General features: G+C 37.8%; 2 protein-coding genes across 3 annotated transcripts in view; one reads left to right on the forward strand and one right to left on the reverse strand.

Annotated features, from left to right (window-relative positions):
* LOC137647223 (BTB/POZ domain-containing protein 6-B-like) overlaps positions 1–8748 on the forward strand; it is a 99967-nt gene extending 91219 nt beyond the window's left edge. Inside the window, exons 2-4 of one of the 2 annotated variants that reach the window (XM_068380591.1) lie at position 1; positions 3887–4096; positions 4934–8748. The exon at position 1 is cut by the window's left edge and continues 525 nt beyond it. In XM_068380591.1, coding sequence (XP_068236692.1) covers position 1; positions 3887–4096; positions 4934–5876 — 1154 coding nt within the window. In that variant the 3' untranslated portion in view covers positions 5877–8748. The remainder of the gene's footprint in view (positions 2–3886; positions 4097–4933) is intronic. The other variant, XM_068380590.1, reaches the window with a different exon arrangement.
* Positions 1–25373, reverse strand: part of LOC137647224 (uncharacterized) — a 300889-nt gene that overhangs the window by 257207 nt on the left and 18309 nt on the right.

Here is a 25373-nt window from a genome sequence, read left to right on the forward strand (position 1 = left end):
GGTAACATATTACAATTGAAATTTTTTTTTAAATTGCATGAAGCATACATTTTAAATTACAATAATAATAAACACTACGCAATAACCTGTACAAGTTCAGCATACACACTACACAATAATGAAAATATTTCCATTTAATCTGAACAAAATTACACTAAGTTTTAATACCAAGCAGGTGTATAATGGGTGATCCTTAATTCCATACACTTGTTATACACAACTATACAACCATAAACAAATACCGATACATCAACAATCTAAGTGAAAATACACATACACTATACAAACATTCAATACAAAATATACTAATAACTGTAAGTAAAATATCCTTAATATTCATAATTTACTAACTGCTACGCAAAAACTCCTTTATAATGCATGACATTTTTCTCATTTGCTTTCCTACTCTTTCGTAAATACAGTAAAATAGGAATGAGAATAAATTGTATATTACCAAATATATCATTTGCATCATTAAAATCAATTCAAGCATATGAGCCGAGTTATACAGCACACACACACACACACACACACAGTCCATCCTTAATCTAACAATTCTTTCATAACACATCAGGTGTGCAGACTTCCCCTCCATGACATCAGCATGCCATCTACGCAGTATTGGCATCCCCTCCCTCTCCACCCTTCTCCTTCTCCTCCACTCCCAACGACTGTCATCTCTAAACATTCTTATTAATCAAAAGACTTCTCGACTCCTCTGTTGCTATTATACCTAACAGATTAAGGCTCTAGAACATTCCTAATTCCTTTACTAATCTACTAGTCCCTTCCCCTATGACTCCTGCATTTTCTAATGTTCAATTATCATCAGAAAACACTCCTTCAATGCATCATTTTACTATAAGACAAGTAGAGGTGCTTTGATATGCTTTTCAAGAAGATAAGATTAGAATATTCTAAAATATGTTATGTTATTGCAGATTATAACTCGCGCAAATCATCAATTTTACTAAAATTAGTACAAGACAAAATTTTCTTCTCTACTTGCGACAAATGAGGAAATTACAGGCAGCCAAAATGAGCATTCCTGGTGGAAAAAGACGAACCAAATCCAGAGTATTATGAATAAAAAATGGTAAATAAAAATAAACAAACCAACCCTAGAAAAGGAATAATCATGAAAACTTAAAGTCCCTCGGTGGCTGCCAACAGAAATCACCTCCCGGTAGTCCCTCTTCCTTACACTGAAGTGGCAAAGAAAGCCTTCCCCCCTGCTTCCTAACACCTATGGAATATATTAGTTAGTCCATTGTCTCCATTCGCAAAAATAGCTTTTTGACTGTCAATCTTTCCTCTTCTTTAAAAGAAAGACACGCAGGGATATAAAACAAAAGGAAGAGACGCAGGAATACAAAACAAAAGACACGCAGGGATATAAAACAACAGGAAGAGACACAGGAATACAAAACAAAAGGAGTAAAAATCAAGGAGGGATCATAAATGACTGTGATTAATGGCAAAATGCTCCCCAAGTATAAGCTAAGCCAATTTGCGGTTTACAAAGCACAGAGGCTGAACATCATCTATTCCAAAGATTGACATTTACAAAGCCACAAGCTGCACTCATTAGAATTTGTCACATATACGATCCTCAGAGCTCATAAGCTTCCCGTGTACATTGATATAATGTACTAAAACTAGTAAAATATGAAAAGCACAAAATTATCAATTATACAAGATGAGTTCAAAATACAAAGAATTGTCTTTAGTTATCTAATAAGAAAAAATATCCTTACTAGAAAATTTTATTGCTGAAAAGTCAAAAAGCCATTAAAGGGATTTTTCATGAATACTTTATACTGTATTCAGAATTAGCTGACCTTATTCCAATACAGTATAAGCTCCTGCTTAATAAACAGTCTGAATTACAATAGATCAAATTTGTTTTTGGCCAACAAAATTAAGCGAATATACAGCACTTCAGCTGAGAAAACTAACATACTTCACCTATACCTCACTTCAAATTAATGGGCATTAAAAAAAAAATCATGATAACATGAAAAGGGCAATGATGAAACAAAGTTATACATGGGAAACTTGCTAAATTTTTCTTAGTAGTGTAAGGAGACCAAGGATTCCTTAAATCCACATTTTTCAGAGGGTTAGAAAACATAATTTACCATACTCCAAATAACAGGGTCGAAGAAGGTAACATTTAAAGCACACGACACACCAAAGGGAATGGACGAAAATCAAAATACCTGTTTACGATGTGCTATGTTTCAAACACACTGCAGAAAGTAAAGCCAATAGCGAACTAAATTATTCTTCAAGTTTCATCTTTTAATTTTGAAAAACTAATTTCCACTCGACGGTTCATTTAAACCCCTTACTTTTGTATGTAAGACCTTAACACTGATGCATGATTTAAAGAGAAAAATTTAATAAAAAATATATAAATAACTGTGAAGTTATGGAATCTTTAAAACATAAAATAATAATTACTCTCTTCCATAAAATCAAAATAAATAAATCTAAACCCTCCATCTTATCTAATCTACTTGTTTAGAGTACAAACAGCTAGCATAAAAAATCTGACTGCAAAATCATATATCAATCTACTACATGGTAGTGACTATCACATCTAAACATTAGTACTGTAGCCTACTGAAAATTACAGTGCATTACAGAGTTTAATCTATAAAAAAAAATTAGTACAGTAAAGTTATAGGAAGGGATATCATATACTTGATAACTTCTTCTGAAGATGGTGTTAATCATTCACCAAGTTATCGACCATCCAATAAGTTACTTTCTAACCTGGAGTAATTTAATACCTATTGTATACAGAGCTATAATCCAAACAATTTTGAAAATCTAGTTGTTATGTGTTCATTTACTATATAAATTTCATTATCAGGAATCTTATAAAGTAAATCAAACTTTATACGGTAGAAGAAAAATGTGATGTTACACACTAATTAATAAGTACTTAAAAATTAATACAGTACTCATCAGCTTCCATAATGTACAAGGGTTATGGTGGCTGATGCGGTAAAGTCCCTAACTGGTGAACACCAGACTGGGGTTGGAATCCTGCTTAAACTCGTTAGTTCCTTTGGTCGCTGCAACCTCACCATCCTTGTGAACTAAGGATGGGGGGTTTGGGGGAGCCTATAGGTCTATAGGGCATTGTCCTGCTTGATAATGCAATGTCACTGTCCCTTACCTCTGCTATTCATTAGCAGCCTTTGAACCTTTTAAAGCCTTTAAAGAGTGGGCATTGCAATCACTACAGTAATTCCTATTTGAGAGCAATGCAACGCATGACAAGTTTTTCTCATAAGAGAGGAGAACTTACCCAAAACAAAAATGAACAAGAATTATATTAAAGCAAATTCATAAACCAAAACACTCAAAGATTACAGCCTCGTCAAAATTATAAGCTAGTTTCATAACTATCCTCTCAGGCTATCCTAAAATAGCTAGCATATTAAAATAAGGTATTTAAAATTTCTCAAGGTATGGCAATGATCTTCACATAGTATACATGGAATCTATTAATAAAAGATTAGTAGTAAAATTCTGACAAAACTATACATCCAGGAAATATAGAGATGATCTTTTCCGTGTTACAGCCGATAATGGCTTCTGAATGTCTTTGGATATTTTGATAACTATACATAGAAAATTTACTTTTTTAATTTTATTTTAATATTTAACCTATAAAAAGGCAAAGGATATTTTCATCAACTACTAACATGTCTCAGTACTCTACTAGAGACCTAAATTTATTGAAAGGAAAGAAAACGGGAAATTTTAATTTCAGGGTAAGTGTTGATATAAGCCAAACTTCAATACAGAAATAATATGAATATCATGAGAAGTATAAAGAAAAAAATCCTAATAGAAATTTTTTTAACAGATCCTACAACCTTTTTGAGAATGAAGATGGGAGTGACGTGATTTTGATGGTTGGAGATGGCACTTATAGAGAGCGAGTACCAGCCCACTCATGGGTACTTGCCGCTGGCAACCAGTACTTCAGAGCCCTGTTCCAAGGCCCTTTTGCTGACAGGCACAAGAAAACCTACGACATCCCTAATGACCCCAAGGGATTCCAGAATCTCTTGAAGTAAGTAGAGTACTTGTAATGCATTCAGCTGACAATATTTTACATTACTGTATTTCTCATTGAATTCATGTATGTCAAGCAGTAAAACCTTTTATACCAATATTACCTAAGGTCCCTGCCTTAACCGAAATGAAGAAAATATGCCACTCACTGTATTGTTATACACTAATATATTCTAAAGTTATATGTTAAACAATAAAGTTCTACTGTATATAGGCAAAATATATAAATTATATAGGAGACAATTCAACAGGCAGTAGAATTAGTGGCAAAGCAGTATGTTTTACAAACATCAAGCATACACAAGGAAAACATGAAATTGAAAAATATGTTATGAATATGAGGAAAAGGATTTGAGGCCTACTGGTAATTTGAGGCCTAATATCAATACCTAGTCAGTAGTCCTTGTCCTAAATCATAACATATTTGTCAAATCTGCCCTCTTCTGTGAGTACCTGTTAGCTTGATGTTTGTTCTATAGTATAATCAATTTTTTACTGTACATTGCAATGTATCCCTATTCTTCTCCTGTCTCTTTCCTACCATTTTTTATTTTGCATTGTCTACCTAATCTTTTATTATTTACAGTACTTAACAATACTAAATTATTTACAGTATTGTACTAAAAATTTTACTGGTATTTTACCCTAAACTCTTCTAAATGTTACAATTGCCACCTCTAATGAGGTCCATTTGTTCTTTGGACTCTCCTCCTTTTCATGCTTTTCTTTCATTCTCTATCAAGTAGTCTAAAAGCTGATGTATGGCATATAAAAATACTCAAGTTAAATCTTGTAATTCAACTCGAGTAGAAATTAACAAATGTCCCATTTACAGGTGGTTGTACCGTCATGAATGTGGGATCCAAAGTATGGATAGTGCCCTCATCACCTTACAAGTAGCCATTGAATATCTGTGTCCCGAATTGGCCGAGTTATGCGTCGAGTACATTGGAAAGCACTTGAGAGTGTCTAACGTGCTTAAGGTGCTTCAGTTCACCTGGAGATACTGTCCTTCTTCTACAACTTCAGATGACAGTGAGGGATCCTCAGTTATATCTACTGCTCCTTCAGCTCCTAGTCTTGAAATAATGGAAGACCCTGAAGAAGAGGACACAAACTCATTTGGTGCTGCAGACAGACTACGGCAGCTCGACCTATCTCAACAAACGGTTCACAGTATGAGTCAACTACAAAAACTCTCAGAAGAAACAGAGTTCCAAGATCCTACAGCCTGCTGTAGTGACCTTTACAATGTGTGCCTTGAGGTTGTTGACAGTGCCACCAGGGCCGTTTTAGCTTCTGAACCTTTAGAAGAATTAGACTACAGAACTCTGCAGCTCATTTTGAAGAGATCAACTCTCAACATACCAAATGAATTAACAATATTTCAAGCAGTGCAACGTTGGTCAACAGCTGAATGTAAACGTCGCATGTTGCCTCTGACTTCTGACAACAGAAGAGCCGTTCTTGGCGATCTTCTGTACTATGTGCGGTTCTTGAATATGACAAATGAGCAGCTTCAACAAACCAGCAGCCTCCTTACAGCTGATGAATTCAACTACCTTGCTACTAGGATCTCAGGTAATACTCCTACATCAGTACCTGCCAATCTAAACCCCCACCTGGCCATGATGGCCATTCCTCGCCATCACAAGCCTCCTCCGCCAACTACAGATTCACCCAATAAAAACAAGAAGGGAAACACAGGAAAGAGAAAATACACAAAAAAGGAATTAATGTTAGATGTAGTTTCCTGCCTTGCTGTGATTTTTGATTAGCATTACATTTCCGGTAAAATGAATCTGTGTTCGTTGTTTTCACAAGAGGTTCCATTTATTGTTTTGTGAAGCACAACAACACTCTTTGAAGTTTAACAAACATTTGCCTCTATGAGGTTTAGGTCTCAAATCTAACAAGAAAATAAGTTTGTTTTTTTAGTATGTGTGAATCATAATAGATCCTTACTTTAACTCAAGCTGTTTGTAGTTGCATACAAAAAAAAATTCCCAAAACACAACTTATGATTTTATTTTCTTAGCAATTTCATAAGTTATCCTAATGCTGTAAAAGGAATCCATTTGATCACAGATTTTAATTATTGTATAGATGTTAAATAATTGATAATTTTATAAAATTATATAATTTTGTAGTTCAACTGCAACCATTTGAAGAATGGGAATTCAAATTGTAAATACAGTACTATAAAGTGCATCACATACATGATGTACCCTGAATGTGATAATGAACTAACTTAAAACAATTGCCTTAACTTGATAGTTGTTATACGTTTAGTGTGTGTAAAGATGTTTTGTATTATATTGCTTTTCTCTTATATATTATATGTAAGTTGTCTTGCATATGGTAACTAGTCTAGTCATTTTATTATTCCTTTACTTAGCATCCAGTGGCATGGCTAATCATTTATATGGGAATTTTACGGAGAATTCATTCTAGATTTGCAAATAAACTTTGGTATACAATACAGACTAATAACAAGAGAGCAGCAGAAGCCTTGTGTACTTATTTATCTCAACTTCTAATATCAAACAACTCTACAGACAAATATTAGTCAAGCACACTGCATGAGCCATGCAGTCACATTTCCCGTACAATTAACTCTAGTATTTTCCTCTTGAAACTTTGACAGTTGCAGATATGGTAAACCATTTACAGTACTATTAGTATTTTTGACAATACTTATCCTGCTATCAAAGATAGACCTTGCTATGGACTTGTTTTTCTCCTAGATATAATCGTGCAGCATATCAAGTTAGAAATATGGAAATGAATTCCTTAATACTTAAACCCTTCAAGCACCAAGTCACCAAAATATTTGGCATTCAAGCTCCAGAACTTTCTGGAGAGTCATTTTGCGTAACTACTCCTATCACAGAAACTATCAAAAATAGGACCTCAAAATTTGAATACATTTCCTTTTTTATGTACAATAAATATTTTGTAAAATTTTCATATGCATTAATAATAGAATAAAAAAATGGTACTAACTGGATGTCAAATACATCTAAAAGTGCCGATATAGAATATGTCTAATACCGCTCAAAGGGTTAATATTAATAAGCATGTTTTGAACCAAAGCAATACCGTAAAACAGCACCACAAAAGTCACAGCACAACAGTGCTAGGAAGAAACAAACCTGAAAAATATTGGTATTTTTGACATAATATCTCCCATATCTTTGATGTAAGTACAACCAGATTTAAGCTCAATAGTTCATTGCTCTCTCTTGTCATTTGTCTGTTGTATATAAAAGAATATTTTGATTTAAGATGTAAAAAATAAAATGAAAAAAAAAATAAAGATAGCTGAATATCTTTAACCTCTGTCAGACCATACATCTATCGCCTTGATGCATCCTGTAAATATTCATGATGCCATTACAGTACTTCAAAAGTCCACTGCCTTTTCTACAAAGCCTTTAAACCAGCTGCTATGCCACTGACACTAGAAGGGATACCTGGAGATTACTGTAGCACTATTATTACAGTACAGTGATTAACAAGTGAAACTTCATCTAAATCTAAGGACTGTATGTTATTTTCTAAACTGTACGATGCCTCATTTGGATAAATATTTGTGCACATTAATCAAAGGGCTCATAAGGCAGTAATTGCTTGTCAATTCGAAAAAAAAAAATAGTAAAATTGTACCTAGATGTTTTTAATCAAAAAAGGAAAAAAAAAGAAAAAAAATATTTCAAAACCTATAGCTAAAACCAAGCGAGAATCACTCTAAGCAAAGTGCCATTTTTTTTTTATTATTAAGCTTTAAACAGTATTATGTACTGAACATGTATCCACACTGATTTTGCTTGAAAATACAATTGCAATGCTCACAATATTTACCTGTAACTCTCATATTATTCAGTGCCTGTGCTTAAGGGAAATGTCAGTGCAATACGCTTGAAACCATAATAAATAAAAAAAATATATAAATAAAAAATAAGCTGTCATGGTATTAAATAATCAGTAATCAGTAAATACAAAATACCAATTCAATAAACAGGAAAGTGACAGATGCAAAGAACATAAGCAAGGAACATAGAAAGTCATTTCCGGGCCGAAAAATTTGTTTGGAAATTTTTTTGAAAATTTCGGCCAATTTTTGGGCCGAAAATTTTTCCGAAAATTTTTTCGAAAATTTCGGCCGATTTTCGGGCCGAAAACATCTAAATATACTTAATGGATTTCATTGGCCATGCTTTCTTAATGATTACTTTTGCTTCAATGGCAAAACAATTAACTCTAGCAGCTTTTGTTAATCAAGTTTACAATGCAACTTGCTCCTGTTGATGATTAAATCATTTTGTTAAATATATTGCTGTATTTGTTGACAAGGTAGAATAAATAGCTTTATATATTGTCACTATATGTTGATAAAAAGAAAATTTTCTTTGTACATGTAATATGATTACTGAAGTTAGATTTTCTTTAGTAGATTCAATCTGGATAAAGTTGATTTGTGCCCTATGCAACTTCAGTTTACTGCATTGTGTTATTCATTTATAATCAAAATCATATTCTGTATATAAATGCAAAAAAAAAAAAAAAAGAAATTCTAAAAGTTTTGTTTTACATTTTAGCAAGACTGTAAAAGAATGTTGCCAAAGTTAATAAACCGAATGGTTTAAATCCCACGTTGTCTTATTGTAATCCCTTATATTTCATATACTGTACAGTACTGTATTGTGGAGTACTACATGAAACACTATCAGCGGTACTAAATGTTCTTTACACCTTCCTAACCCAGTGACTTTGCTTTCTTTCCTTTATTTTTTACCGCGTTCAATAAGTTTCTCAAAGCTGATGAATTTTTTCTCTTTAGCCTGCTCCGATTTTCAACCACAATCAAGTACAAATCCTTTATATGAGCCCTAGGAGAGTTTAGAATGGACTCGCCTCCTTAAACAGATAAATTACAGCAATAAGGGATTTTGACGAAGGAAAAATCTATTTCTGGGGAGAGACCTGTGACGCCCGGTGAAAAGGGTCCTTCTTTACACTTTTCTAATATAAATCTTGCAAATATACTAGAGAAAGATAAAAGCATGGAATGCAGAGGTTACAACCCTCGCGCGATCACCTTGTGGGTGTCGTGTATTTAACAAGGGCGTGTGAAAACCACTATTCACAGGCTGTCTTCCATTTAGATAATCCCTTCATCAAAGGGGAGGGCCGTGACAGGCCCTAGAGAATACAGTTGGGCTACCCCACCGACACCTACTACTCGCGCTCTCCAGGACATCCTTCTGTTTTGGACTTGCCCGCAAAGTCGATAAGTGTTTTGCTCAGTGTTTTTCGCAAGTGATTGTTTGGTCATTAAGATCATGCTTCATATAGAAAACAGGGCTCCTACAGTTTGCCTCACTTGGAAAAATGCAATTTCCTGTCAATTGGTGGTCAAGTGAATGTAAACATTCCCTTCATCCTTAGCTCAATGCATCTATGAACACAAATTAATCTTAATCTCACATGAGATTCACATTGCTAATTCTCGAGCTAGATAAATGCAGATGTTTATCCTAAAATCTAAAATTTCTAGTTTTTTCACTGAAATAGCAATGCCTCTCGAGTGCATTATCATCTTTATATGGTCAATGCTGTACTAGTTATTTCAGTCTGTCGTTGATAAGTTTCATGAAGCCATATTTTCTTTTACTTATGTACAGATTATCTAGTTTCAAATTAATATGGGGTGTCTTTTTTGGACTTTGCTATGTATTCATGTGTTATGGCTAGATGATAAAATATTTGATAATAGATACAAATTTCCTTTGTTATACATGTCGAGAGTAGCATTGTGATATAGAGGAATACTTTCAGTTTATGGCTTATAAAGTTTGCATAAAGGACTCCAAATGGAAAAGAGAGGTGTCTTTTAAATCAAGAGAAAATCCAGAGAAAACTAGGCTAGTGGATTAGGGTCAAGATGATAATGATACTCGTTAGGCTATTACCAGATTCTTAAGAATTGATAGCGAGCTTCTTTAGCTTTCTACTAGATTTTCCTATTTTCGTGCAATCTAAGGAGGTAACGCGCCTTTGCGATACTAACCTACGCTGCCTTGATCCGAACCCTAGACTAATTCATTTAAAGTAGTTTTGCCTAGTGATTCTAGTGTACTAGTAAGATAAGGGTACTGATGGTATAGAGCACATTATGAAGACGATACCTTCCTTGCAAGCTTTACTCTCAAAGTACTTCAAGACCTTCCATTGCAAAACACACTCTACAATTCCAAGATAGAAGACTGGGCTGGGAGTTTGAATACTTATGTCCATCCACCCACTTACAGAAGAAAGCATTCAAGAGCAACCTCTTTGTACAACAGTATCATTAACGATGTGTGCTTATCATATGGTTCCTTTGGAATCAGGAATGCCAATTTAAAGTGTTTTAAAAGTTTCAACAAGAACTGAAAAATAGTAACATCTTGATTCAGATAGAAGTTAGTTACCATCTAGTATAGGCTCGACCACAAGTACACCTCAAATTTCCACTGGTAGTATAAACATTCGAGGTAATACTTCCAAGGCAAGTCAAGAGTTTCCTTTACCTAGTGCAGGTGAAAATGTTATCTAAAAATAAATCCTGAATTGTTAAGTCTAAAGGACTCACCAAAACAGGACCCAGAATTTAAAATAGATGTGGATTTAAAAGAAGCCGACACAGATAATGTTTCACCGATTCAGTCATTACATAGCTTATTGTTGAATGTAACCAAAGATATTAATCTGGGTAATGCTTATTCTACAATGTCGTCTAATGTTGCTACTGCTTATAAGCCTTCTTATTCTCTATTCTTGATAAGTGTCATTGAAAAAGTGTCTAAAAGAATGCAAAATGACACTTAGCTTTTGATCTCACATAGGCCTGTTTTTTCTCCCGTCTATGCTGTCCTCCTTTCTTCACTAAACTACTACTCTAACCCCCCAAGGGAGAATTCTCAGAAGAGTAATAGGCATGAAAGATGTAGGATTAACAGAAGGCCTAGTTCAAGTGCCAATAGGACTTGTCGATCATATAAGAGAACGCAATGATAGTCATTACAAAGAAATACCAGTATCATTATGGCTTTTCCACTTTTATCAAGCTTGAGAAAACCTTCACCCCAATCTATGGGTTCTCTCAGAGTTAGAAAAGGGTTACCAAATTCCTCTATCCTCCAACCATCCTCTGTTCAAGGAACCCATTCCTTTTACATGTTACCTCAACAACTCGACCAAATACCTTACAGTATTTTGAAATTAGACATGGTAAACCAGGGTTTACAACAGGATTTTCAAAGTTCCTAAGGCATTAGGGGAGTGGAGGAGAGTCCTAAATGCCTCACCTGTATCACATGTCATTATGTATTTCCAGAGAAGGTACATTCATGATTATTTCTCGCCTTGCGAAACATTAAAGCAGATGTAGAATTTTCAAGTTTCTAGCCTTACTAAATCATGAATGTGCACTCTCAGAAGAAGGCGAGCGTAGAGGTGAAGGGGCATTTTCCCAGAACTGCATGCTGCTGTAAAAGAGAGTACACAAACAATTACAGGAGCAGTCCTGTAGGAGAGCACTCTAGGATGGACATGGAAATGTAAAGGCTCACTCCTATAGGAGTGCTTGCGATTAGCTGTTGAAACGTTCTCGAAGGAGCGGCGCCTTTCCCCTTAAATTAGGCAGCAGCAGACACTCCTTCCCTCTCACAAGGGAATAAACAGAAACAGGAATGCTGTCTAACAAGAACAAGAGAGTACATATTGTCTATAAACAGCTACAGTTATTGGGAAAAATGCAAAAACTTTTATCTTTGTTAATATTCCTTGCACATAACAAACTTCTAACAATTACCTACAAGAAAGATCAAAAGATTAACACAGCCAGTTGACAGATCCTGAAGTACGTCTGTACTCTCTGGGTCTAAAAAAAAAAACAATGGCCACTCAGTATACTAGCAGGGGGGGCGGGCTTCCACATCATTCGTCAGTAACTGCTGAATTGGTTATAAATCTTAACAACAGAGTTCCAGCTTTGTGGAAAACATATCCCTAAAAAACTGTAGTTTGAGGGCTTGTATCTGTAAGAACAAACAGAATACAGTATAAAAAAGAAATTATTTCTATTCCCACCATATTGCTTCTCTCTTGAAACTTGACTTATATCAACTCTTGCCACAAAACACTAAAAAATTCCTATTTCCTCTCATTTCATTATACTTGGGCATCTAATACAGTCTAGTGGTAAATGGTTATACTGTAATGACAGTCGGTGCACTGTACCTACTTTTGTCTTTTAATCTCTGTTTATCTTGACTTTAAAAAGTTGACAGCACATTACTCTGATCCAGATTGGTTCTTAAGTGATCTTTAGATTTAGTGATAAAGGATTTTTTAGATTTAGTGATAAAGTAACTATGATGTCGGCTATCCCCAAAAATTGGGGGAAGTGCCTTGGTATATGTATGTATGTATGACTACTAAAGCACATATTTCCTTTCTTCCAATAGATCTCAAATCAATAAAGTATCCTGGACTGATAGCAGCACTACATGTCTCCTGAAGCACCCCGTAAATACTTTGTTGTGATAAATACTCCATGTGAGCCTTTCTGTGTTGTATGCACTCCTCAAGTCTCTTCAATTTCAGAGGATACACTTGTGCAAAACCAATTATAAATAAAATACTAGACATGCGACAATTGAAAGCTTATTCTTATTTTTTTCGTAGTCTTCATGATAATTTCTCCGATTTGTGCCACAGGGTGAGGTCTGTTACACACACTTTAATGCAATCATCTCATTCTTTAGAAACCTCAGGTAATGCAGTACAGTAAGGTTTCAGTAACAGAACCCTGTTTAAATGCTTTAATACTGATCAAAAGCCTTCATTACGGAACAACTATTATTGTTATTAAAGGGGGAGATTAACCAGCCCAATGAGTAAAATTCAACTCTTACAGAGCTGGCCCGATTAATATCAGAAAGAAAATTATTTTCTTTATATTAATGTTAAATAAATGAATGAAATATATATATTAAATATAATGAATAAAAATATATTAAACATAATGGATAAAAAGTAAATAAATTATAAGGTAAAAATCTGTGATATATAGAAATCGCAATCGTCTATAAAACCTATTTTTCTTAAAAAAATTAAAATCCTAAAAACAGTCAGTAAAACTTTTCTTACCAAAACATAAGTCTCTTTCCCTTTTAAAATTCTACAATTGATATAAATATGTTTTATGGTTAAAATACAGTCACACTCATTGCACCTGGGTACCGTTTCACGAAGTGTGGACATCAAATACCCATGTGTAAGTGTTGTGTGACCTATGCGCTGCGCAATCTACCTAAAATGATTTCCGTCATCCTTTCTCTTTGTAAGGAAGATTCCCATAAAAAAACTGGCTTTATTTCTTTTAAATTATTACTAACAGATTCATAATTCCATCCAAATACTCTGCTACTGTACTACTATTATCAAAATATGTCGCAAGCTAAGAATTTTGTTCATTGAAGTGGAGAGCCAGGAAACAAGGCTACAACTATATCATTCTGCAAATGTCGTTTCTAGGCTCAGCGGACTTGAGCTTCACATGGCTTGCTCCCATCATTCTGTGCCTCATCAAATCTGTGCTGCATACATAAGACTACTGTACTCTTGTATGTTCTGTATCTACTTGCAAGTATCTGCTGAAGGATCATCTTCACAATGCTTACTTAATTCTGATTATGTACTCGGTTCATCCAGGCCATGCCTTCCATCAGATATGGTATTTTATGTGGTTGATGGAGATTAAGCCTCCACCTCTAATGGTAACTTCTGCTAGTGAAAATCTGACCTTAGGGAATATTACTAAATAAGTTACTGACGTGACTCATGATGACTTTAGCTAAGCCCTTATCATCAAGAAAAATAAAATGTGATTATTATTCAATAGAAGTGCCAAACTTCTATTCCATCTTTCCTTAGCCATCAAAGCTGTTCCTTCCAGCCAGTCCTCTTATGTCTCTCTCAAAGTACTGTGTGGCATCAGCAGATAAAAGGTAATGCTTTGACAGCTAACTGGAAAACATACATGCTAGGACTGATAATGAGGAGGAGTGCTTATGACTCATCATGACAAAGCCTCATTTGTTGATTTATTAGACTGAGTTTTTTAGAATTTAATTTGCAAGACACAAGTTTTGCCTCTTAGATTGTCTTCAGCTGCAATACCCCAACTAGAATTGATGAGTCTCTTATGCAGGTTGAACCCTGAAGCTTGTTCCAAACACTACTCAAGGTTGAATATACTGATTTCACATAACAGGCTGCTTCTCTATTGGTTAGATGCTCGAGTAAAGGATTCTTCCACCTCTCTTCCCATGTTATCAGTTGCGTTGTTCCCTTATGATGCAGACAATAATGACAAATTTTTTAGGAACTGATGGTTCTCTAAAACTTGCAAGAGTGAGCCTTGGATAGCTTTAGTAAACTCCAACAGGATACATATGCATACATCTAAGGGATGGTGATCTCCAGGATGGTCTTTACCAGCTTTGCCAGTTAGCAGTGGGGTGCATGAGCTAGTTCCCTTGGCAAGCCTTTATTTTGAATATGAAAATGGTAATCTACTCACTAATCCATTACAATGCTGAAGAAAACAGATGAAATCCTTGAGAGATTGTCTAATTTGTTGATATTCCCTGACTTCGACTCCATGTGTGCATCTAATACTATGGAACCCCATTTCTTCCAAATGGATCTGGTGAGAAAAATTTCAAGATTTCTACGCCTCACCACAACGCACAACGCAAGAGGCAGTGCTAATATGTTATTTTCATTAGTAAAATAAATTTTTGAATATACTTACCCGATAATCATGTAGCTGTCAACTCCGTTGCCCGACAGAATTCTACGGAAGGGATACGCCAGCGATCGCTATACAAGAGGGGGGTGTACTCACAAGCGCCACCTGTGGCCAGGTACTGCAGTACTTCTTGTTGACACCACCTCAAGTTTTCCTCGGTCCACTGGTTCTATGGGGAGGAAGGGTGGGTCAATTAAATCATGATTATCGGGTAAGTATATTCAAAAATTTATTTTACTAATGAAAATAACATTTTTCAATATTAAACTTACCCGATAATCATGTAGCTGATTCACACCCAGGGAGGTGGGTGAAAACCAGTGTACATGTATATCAAGAAGCTAAGTATCCCGTATTTCATATTATCAGTTATTCAAAATAACAATGAAATTACAAGTACCTGGTAAGGAAGTCGACTTGAGCCATTACTCTGCCTTAAATAAGTTCGTCTTCCTTACTGAGCGCAGCGTTCCTCTTAGGAGGCTGAACAACTCTAAGGTGCTGAAGTATCAAGGGCTGCAACCCATACTAAAGGACCTCATCACAACCTTTAACCTCGGCGCTTCTCAAGAAAGAATTGACCACCCGCCAAATCAACAAGGATGTGGAAGGCTTCTTAGCCGACCGTACAACCCATAAAAAGTATTCAAGAGAAAGGTTAAAAGGTTATGGGATTATGGGAATGTAGTGGCTGAGCCCTCGCCTACTACTGCATTCGTTGCTACGAATGGTCCCAGGGTGTAGCAGTACTCGTAAAGAGACTGGACATCTTTGAGATAGAATGATGCGAACACTGACTTGCTTCTCCAATAGGTTGCATCCATAACACTCTGCAGAGAATGGTTCTGTTTGAAGGCCACTGAAGTAGCCACAGCTCCCACTTCATGTGTCCTTACCTTCAGCAAAGCAAGGTCTTCTTCCTTCAGATGAGAATGTGCTTCCCTAATCAGAAGCCTGAATAGTAAGAAACTGAGTTCTTAGAACTTGGAAAAGAAGGTTTCTTGATAGCACACCATAAGGCTTCTGATTGTCCTCGTAAAGGTTAAGACCTTTTTAGATAGTACCTAAGAGCTCTAACTGGGCAAAGTACTCTCTCCAGTTCATTCCCCACCAAGTTGGACAGGCTTGGGATCTCGAACGACTTAGGCCAAGGACGTGAAGGAAGCTCGTTTAGCAAAAACTGAGCTGCAAGGAACATGTAGCCGTTTCAGATGTGAAAACAATGATCCTGCTGAAGGCGTGGATCTCACTTACTCTTTTAGCTGTTGTCAAGCACACGAGGAAAAGAGTTTTTAATGTGAGGTCCTAAAAAGAGGCTGATTGGAGAGGTTCAAATCTTGATGACATAAGGAACCTTAGGACCACGTCTAGATTCCAGCCTGGAGTGGACAACCGACGTTCCTTTGAGGTCTCAAAAGACCTAGGGAGGTCCTGTAGATCTTTGTTGGTGGAAAGATCCAAGCCTCTGTGGCGGAAAACCGCTGCCAACATACTTCTGTAACCCTTGATCGTAGGAGCTGAAAGGGATCTTACTTTCCTAAGATGTAACAGGAAGTCAGCAATCTGGGTTACAGTGGTACTGGTTGAGGAAACTGCATTGGTCTTGTACCAGCTACGGAAGACTTCCCCTTGAGACTGATAGATTCTGAGAGAGGATGTTCTCCTTGCTTTGGCAATCGCTCTGGCTGCCTCCTTCGAAAAGCCCCTAGCTCTTGAGAGTCTTTCGAAAGTCTGAAGGCAGTCAGACGAAGAGCGTGGAGGTTTGGGTGTACCTTCTTTACGTGAGGTTGACGTAGAAGGTTCACTCCTAGAGGAAGAGTCCTGGGAATGTCGACCAGCCATTGCAGTACCTCTATGAACCATTCCCTCGCGGGCCAGAGCGGAGCCAACCAACGTCAGCCGTGTCCCTTTGCGAGAGGAGAACTTCTGAAGTACCCTGTTGACAATCTTGAACGGCGGGAATGCATACAGGTCGAGATGGAACCAATCCAGCAGAAAAGCATCCACGTGAACTGCTGCTGGGTCTGGAATCGGAGAACAATACAACAGGAGTCTCTAGGTTATCGAGGTAGCGAACAGATCTATGGTTGGCTGACCCCACAGGGCCCAAAGTCTGCTGCAAACATTCTTGTGAAGGGTCCACTCTGTGGGGATGACCTGACCCTTCCGGCTGAGGCGATCTGCCATGACATTCATACCGCCCTGAATGAACCTCGTTACCAGCGTGAGCTTTCGATCTTTAGACCAGATGAGGAGGTCCCTTGCGATCTAGAACAACTTCCACGAAAGAGTCCCTCCCTGCTTGAAGATGTAAGCCAGGGCTGTGGTGTTGTCAGAGTCCACCTCCACCACCTTGTTAAGCTGGAGGGACTTGAAGTTTATCAAGGCCAGAAGAACCGCCAACAACTCCTTGCAATTGATGTGAAGTGTCCTTTGCTCCTGATTCCATGTTCCCAAGCATTCCTGTCCGTCCAAAGTCGCACCCCAGCCCGTGTCTGATGCGTCCGAGAGGAGACGGAGGTCGGGTTTCTGAACAGCCAAAGGTAGACTTCCTTGAGAAGAAAGCTGTTCTTACACCACGCGAGAGAAGACCTCCTCTCTTCGGAAACAGGAACTGAGACCGTCTCTAGCGTCATGTCCTTTATCCAGTGAGCAGCTAGATGATACTGAAGGGGGGGGAGGTGGAGTCTCCCTAACACGATGAACAGGGCCAGCGATGAAAGTGTCCCTGTTAGACTCATCCACTACCTGACTGAGCATCGGTTCCTTCTCAGCATGCTCTGGATGCATTCTAGGGCTTGGAAGATCCTTGGGGCCGACGGAAAAGCCCGAAAAGCTCGACTCTGAAGATCCATACCCAGGTAGACAATGGTCTGGGATGGGACGAGCTGAGACTCCTCAAAATTGACCAGGAGGCCCAGTTCCTTGGTCAGATCCATAGTCCATCTGAGAATCTCCAGACAGCGACGACTTGTGGGAGCTCTTAAAAGCCAGTCGTCTGACGGAGCCGGACACAAGATCATGGTACTGCTGCACAGTCTGTGAACTGTCAACCATGGGGAAGCGAGGAAGTACAGTGACAACCCGAAGCTGTCTAGACTGTCTGGGTCGTACAGACAACTCCTTATCGGGTTGCTGAGGTTGCCGCACTGCGTCACAACAAGTCACTTCTGCTGGTTGTTGAACGTCTTCCCAGTGACACACTGACTCCGTAAACAAAAAATCCTCTAACAAGGACTAAGCTTGGACTGCATGTCTTGCAACACAGCTCAAGGTCTATGGGAGCAGGTGTGGTAACAGACGGGGTTAGCGACTGAAGTGGAACCATTACCTTCCCTGAAAGCATGTTATGCTTAAATAAAAGTCCATAGGAGGCTACGCAGCTAAAGGCTCCTCTCCAAATGACAGAGTCCTCAAGGGAATATCAGAAGGAGGGAGAAAAGCACTTTCTCATCTACAGGGACCATATCCGAGAAAAGCTAAGTTCTCTCAGTGAGGGTTTCACTGGTGCAAAAGCAGCAGACTAGAAGGCAACGTTATGAAACTGCTTGACAGTCTAGTGAGTTGGCAACAACCAAAGATGTGTGACTGAGAAGCATGCGGTAAGGTATGCAGAGCATGCTGTATGCAGAGCATGCTGTATGCAGAGCATGCTGTATGTAGAGCATGCTGTAAGGTAAGCAGAGCATGTTGCATGGCGTGTAACATTTCTCAGAAATTCCATGACCAGTGCTAGATTGAGTAATATCGCATTACTGTCCATTGAAAGTGCACGTGCCGAGGGAATTGATTTAGACTGTTTTGTTGATGAATTTGATAGCCGGCATGATAATCGTAGAATTAAGCTGCACTAAATGTACTATAATCTACTTCACCTCAGGAAAGGGAAACTCGCCCTGTTGGCAACACTGCATTACTTCATGCATGCTTGCATGGGGTTTTAATATCAACATAATATTTACCTTACATTCATAACTCATGATTCATTTTTGTTTTGAAGATAATTTTTGCCATATTTTGCGATTTTGTTAAAAATATATTGCAAGGAATACATACATATTTTTATATTTAAGTAATACAAATAACCTCCATTATCATAATGTTTGTGTAGGCATACATGTATATGATTACAAATGCAAGTTATGAAAGTAATGAGGTGTTATTATTGTCATTTGTTATTTCCAAGTTGAATGGGAAGAGGCTCAAGTTGAGGAGAAAGTGGCAGATGCATGCGTTGAGGTGGCTGACTCATAGCATGAGGTTGCTGCCTCAAGAGTTGCGCTTGCCTCATGGTTGAGGTGGCTGCGCAGAGAGAGGCTCTTGACTCACGAGTTGAGGTTCTTGAGGTGTGAGCTGCGAGAGTTGAGGTAGCGGCTGCGCAGAACGCAGTTCCTGTCTCACGAGTTGAGGTTCCTGAGGAGCTAGCCTCAAGAGTTGAGGCTCTCGCCTTAAGGAAAGTTGAGGTAGCAGCTGCGAGAGCTGAGGTGGCTGCCTCAAGGATGGTAGAGGTTGTCGTACCTCAAGAGGTTGTTGCCTCGAAGATGGTCTAACTGCAAGAAAATCTTGCCTCAAGGCATAAGACTCCTGCTCCCATTGTTGAGGTTGCCTTAAGGAAGGTTAAGGTTGCTGCACAACGCTGGTAACTGGCAACTCCGAACGCGGTAAGGTAGCTTGAGGAACCTCAACTTCGTACGCCTGGCAGACTGGACTGCGGTGAGGCGGAGCTCTCGCAGGAGGAGGTGTAACCTTCTCAGCCTGAAACTCACGCATTAAGACCGCAAGCTGCGACTGCATGAACTGCAGCAAAGTCGTCTTGGGATCAACAGACGATAAGGTCTGTTGAGGCAAAGCCTTAATAGAAGATGAGGTCTGTTGAGGCATCGCCTTACCTCTCTTAGGAGGTGTGCAGTCACCTGATGACTGCGGAGAGTCAGAGCTAACCCAATGACTGCATCCGGGTTGTTGAACTCTAGAGGTCTGGACTTTACGTTTAAGAGGTCTTGAGACCTAAGTCCAGCGTTTTCTCCCCGAAATTTCTTCTGCAGACGAGCAAAATAAGGGCTCAATCGTCTGCGGGTGGGAGTGACGGTCTCTGTAAGACACGCCCGCAACCACCGAGGATACTTCTGTGCGCCGATCAAGGCCTGCCGAACCCTTTTGCCCTTCGACATTGCTTCTCCCCTGGGCTTGGGAGCTTGCAAGAGGTCCCGGACTGGGAGGACGACTGGCACGCACAGAAGTACCCTCACGCACAACACTGAAACACTTTGCGCTAATCACTTATCACTTTTGAATTTCTGTTTGCACTTATTTCACTGAACTCGAAACTTTAAGTGGTTTGTACCTGAAACACGCAATTCTATCCTTCCTTAAAAGATAGTAATTGCGAAAACAGAATTACAATGTAACAGAAAAATCTAATGAAAGATAAATAATTCAGTGGCTGGAAAGAGACTAAACACTAGATCAAATAAACTACGTTTAAAATCTCTCACCGCATAAAGCTTGAGAACAAGAATAAACTCTAGAAACGTTTACCTTCTTCCCCTAAAGAGACTAGGGAGAAGAGCAAAAACGATAACAACGTTACTCGCTTGAACGAAACGTTTATCCAGCTCTCTCTCCCTCCGTCTCTATCTCTCTCTCTCTCTCTCTCTTGACTTAGAACCTGAGAGAAGAGCCCAATCATATATATCGTTAAAACATATTATTGTTAAAGGAAAAAAACTGAAAGATTTCCCAAATAAAAAGTTCCTTTATTAGAATTAAAACCATTAAGCTAAGAAAGAATGAACAAAACGCTAGAAACGGTTTACTCTTACTGCAACGTGACACCGTGAAAATTCTCTCTCTATCGTAACGATAGAGCGCAAGTTGAACGTTCTGAACGTCAACAAACTGCAGAGACAAAACGTTAGTTCCACTTTGAAACAGTACGAGACTATCAAAGAAATTCTTTCAAAAACATTAAAATAGCATAATATGTTAACAGGTAAAACCGAAATGACGGGCTCAATGTTAATTAACTTCGGTACAAGAAAAGACCGCCTACTATTAGGAAAGGTCGAATATAAACAAATATAAAAATTAATTTTAATAAGTTTATAAAAAAGGAAGTTAATCGAAGAGGCCTATAAAAGGCGGAGAGATATAAAATAAATCTATAACTTTTGTTAAGCAAAATTAAGAAAGAGAGTCTATATTCTCTTAGACACCAACACTTCCGTCTAAGGGAAGGGTCGGCCATTAAAAGGTGAAAGAGAGTTCATACTCTCTTCGTCACCATAATTAATCAAATTAATTCCAAAAGCTAGCTAAGCTAATAATAAAACTTCCTGAATAGCGAAAGCTGAAATCTTAGAGCAATACTTCACCAAAAACCGTGAACAAAACTCCAAAATTATAAGCGTATCCATGAACGTCTTGCCGGAAGCACGACAGAGGAAAAATTGAGGTGGTGTCAACAAGAAGTACTGCAGTACCTGGCCACAGGTGGCGCTTGTGAGTACACCCCCCTCTTGTATAGCGATCGCTGGCGTATCCCTTCCGTAGAATTCTGTCGGGCAACGGAGTTGACAGCTACATGATTATCGGGTAAGTTTAATATTGAAAAATGAGTCCTTTCAATAATCGTCACCTTATGCATGGGGATAAGGAATTCTAAAAAACATACAACCCTTCCACTCCACTACATAAAATCAATACCAAGAACAACAAAGCCATGATCTTGCCAATGTTCATACCATGAAAACAACATAAAAATAGGCCTGAGAGGAAACCGATAGGCTCCTCTATCTGTGCTTTTCCTTTGCCGAGAGATATGAGAAGATCTTTGGCCTTCATGGGAATACCTTTGATAAATCTCTGCATTAAATAACACAGCATGGAAAGTGGGTGCATAATACGCTCTTAAAACAACTTTGAAGATTACACTGCCTCCATTTAGTCTCAATACACATGGATAAAAAAGTTTCAGGTATCAAAGAAATTGAGAATGATACTAATACCATCTGAGGCACAACACATATTGTACCCAGATTTTCTTGCCCTTTGAGTAGACAACTTCAGAAGCCTCCTATTCTAGAAAGGTAACTTCACCAACATTTCCACAGCTTTTACAGGAATCTAGAATTGCTTCAAATTCACATATTAAAGTTATCAAGCAAAACCATATAGGTAGAGGCTTCCTACAACCATAGAAAAAATATAACTTCAAAAGCTAACTTCTGCCACCAGGAGTGAAAATTGTTTTGTAATTGCTGTGAACACATCTATACAATGTTAGGAGACTTCCTCTCTCCTAACAGCAGCTACTCCTGGTCTCCGATATTCAGGGGTAAAGATTACCTCTTGCTAAAGTTTTTTGAGTCATACAGGGATGATGTACTTGGCTCAATTTATCTAAAATGATTTCTATAATTTCTGAAGGAGGTACCACAGAAGTCTATCAAGCATCCTCAAATTGAATTTATTCAGTCCTGAAAGCCTAATGAAGAATGAACTATAAAGGAGGTACTTCTTTGATTCCTATCTTCAAAGAAAGTTGGCAAACAGTATTTACTTTCTGGGAAGGTAATGATTGAAATAATTTACTTTCTTTAGGCATTTAATTTTTGCCCATTCTTGTTGCTAAGAATCCTCTTATTTCTCTTAGCCTTTATAGTACTTCCTCCTTATTTTTGCATCCAAGCTGGTATATAAGTCCAGCATCATCCATTACTGTACTACATATTCGTATCCCTTTTGTTCAAGTGATACGCTTATACTCTACCTTATGTTGGTTTGTCATTGAGATCAATTCATGCTTCCTTTAATCTGCTTGAGCCTTCCCTTATATAAAAAATTTCTCAGCTTGCTAAGAGGAGTCTTTAGGGTCTATAACCTATTCTTATCTCTAAGATCCATCCATGAGAATCCTAAAGGTCCCGATTAACAATCTACAGTATTTAACAGCACATCTTTCCACATCAATGATGATTCATGTTGGATATGAATAAGGATTAAGATAAGACCAAAATGTTTACAGTAATACCCGACCCTACATCATAAATTTGTTTCAAGAGACCCAAGGAAGTAAATTTTGGACATAGGTTGGATTTTTGCCCCCCCAGGAAAAGGGACATAGCTTCCCTAGACATGTACCGAAAATAAAAAAGTACAAGTACTTACAACCTGCTAAATGTTTTTATCTAGGCATAGACCTAATTTCAGCACTTTAGAATTATCATCCAACATAAACTAGATGTTTAAAGTCATCTCATGGATCCAATGATGTCTGCCACAAATTAAAATGTCCGAGTCTAATATGGAGCTTAAAACCTTAAACTAATCCGCCATAAACTAGGAATCAATATATTGTATACACCAAGTACTGTATAATATGCCGTACAGACCAAGTACTGAATAATGTAATGAATAAAGTAATGTAAAAAAATCAGTACTGTACCTTCTGCTAAAACTTACATAAATGATTGGGAAATTGGATAAATAGTATGATTACATTTGAGTAACAACGTAACGTATTAAAACCTGTAGAATATACCTTATTTACTCTAATCACATAATCCAAAATACATAACAATTGTATGGACTGTAAACGTGCGTATCAACGATTGTGTATTATTTCTAGCCTACTGATATTTTACAATAATATAAATAAGGTCAAATAACTTCTGTATGGGCAGAATTACAATTTTGAGCACAATCTTCCCAATAAATCTAAGACAATAATCCTCTCAATCTATAGTCACCATGTCATCAGACAGGCGGTAATTTTCCCCTCTTGTAACTTTTTCCCATGCCTACACTCACTCATAGCCAAGTCATGGTTTGCACTCTCTGGTCTTTACGAATCTGTTCCTTTCATTTTTTCAACTATAAAATACAGTACCTCCCAAGTCTACAAAGATAGTGTTTGCGTTAAATGCCAATTAAATCTCTTGCGCTGTAACGTGTCCGCTGGGATCAATATTCCACACATCTCCTGGGTGAGGAAAAGCTTCGTCAGCTTGAAAAGGGGGCGAGAAGTAGTACGGAAGGTGTGATAACTTTGTCTGTTTCTCTTTGGATGATACAGCTCATTTAAATTATAAGCTTCAGAGAGACCAGGATTGGGACAACAAGCATACAAAGAAGATTATTCTAGTAATTTTAGCATTTAATAATGTAGAAATTGTTTTCGCGCTTTTGCAGAATTCCACGGAGGGCTCTACAATGCCTCCACCTTCCCCTCCCTTAGATATAGGCATGATAAGTATATTATCACTAAAAACTTCATACAGTTTGAATAAATTATTTGTATTTTTCCTAACTATATACCGTAAATTAAGTTCTTTACTACAGGAAAAGGATAACAACAAAGCTGGAATACAACAGTTAAAACATTTAACAAGCTGTAAACAACCTGCAGGTAATTACCCTACCAGCAGTGGGGAGACAACGGCCTCCTCTGTAGCTCACTGTAACCTTGATTGGATTTCAGCCAGGACTTATGTTAGGAGTAGGTAATGGCAGAAAAGTTTGAGTAAATAACTCAGAATTGTATAGTTAGGAAAAATACAAATTATATCTAAAATTTGTCATTTTTCCTACACTAATGCAAATAGAAGTTCGTTACTACTGAGGACTTATCCTTAGGAGGGAGGAAGTCCTCATTCTTACAGGTTGGAAACCAACGCGAGAATCTTGGACTTAGCATCGAGCACTTAAGTCCTGATCCCAACACCTCGTGTGCCATAAAATGAAGAAAAAATGAACAGTACTACCCTCGCAATCTCAGGTATCTTGACCTAGACCTCTCTGAGGTGTAACCAAAGTGTAGAAGAACAGGTGTCGTGGAAGGCAGTGTCTGAAAGTGAAAAAGATTTGTTTGGTTACACCACAATCCCGTCACACAGAATGTGGGAAAATGACTTTCAAGTGCTTATGCAACTTGTAAATAAAACAAAATTAACTTGCCTATTTCTAGATCAAGTTCAACTGGGGAGGTTTCTGAAGCTGTACCTCAAGAGAGGGAAAAGGTTGAAGAATAAAAGGCCAATCACTCTTCACTTTCACCTCAGACTCACTCTAAACTTAACCCTTAATAAACAGATACTGGTAGTGTTAAGGAGCCAATGAAGCTATATAACCTGCCAAGCAGCAACAATAGGACCCAGAGTAAATGTGACCGTGGTCCTATGAGTCACATCCCGCAGCTAATTGGCTGTGAAGATGGTCTGTCATTTTCAGACACCTGTCCTGAGAACCTGCATCACAGAGAAGTTTCTTTCCAAAGATAAAGAGGCAGCAAGATCTCTTAATGTTGTGTGCTTTCACCAGAGTCTCGAGGGTGTCGAAGACTCCAAAGATCAAGAAATTACTTTCCAAAGCCAAAAGGAGAAGGTATTCTCAGTGACTTCCTTCTTCTCAT

Source organism: Palaemon carinicauda, chromosome 9, assembly GCF_036898095.1.
Source record: "Palaemon carinicauda isolate YSFRI2023 chromosome 9, ASM3689809v2, whole genome shotgun sequence".
Lineage (NCBI taxonomy): Eukaryota > Metazoa > Arthropoda > Malacostraca > Decapoda > Palaemonidae > Palaemon > Palaemon carinicauda.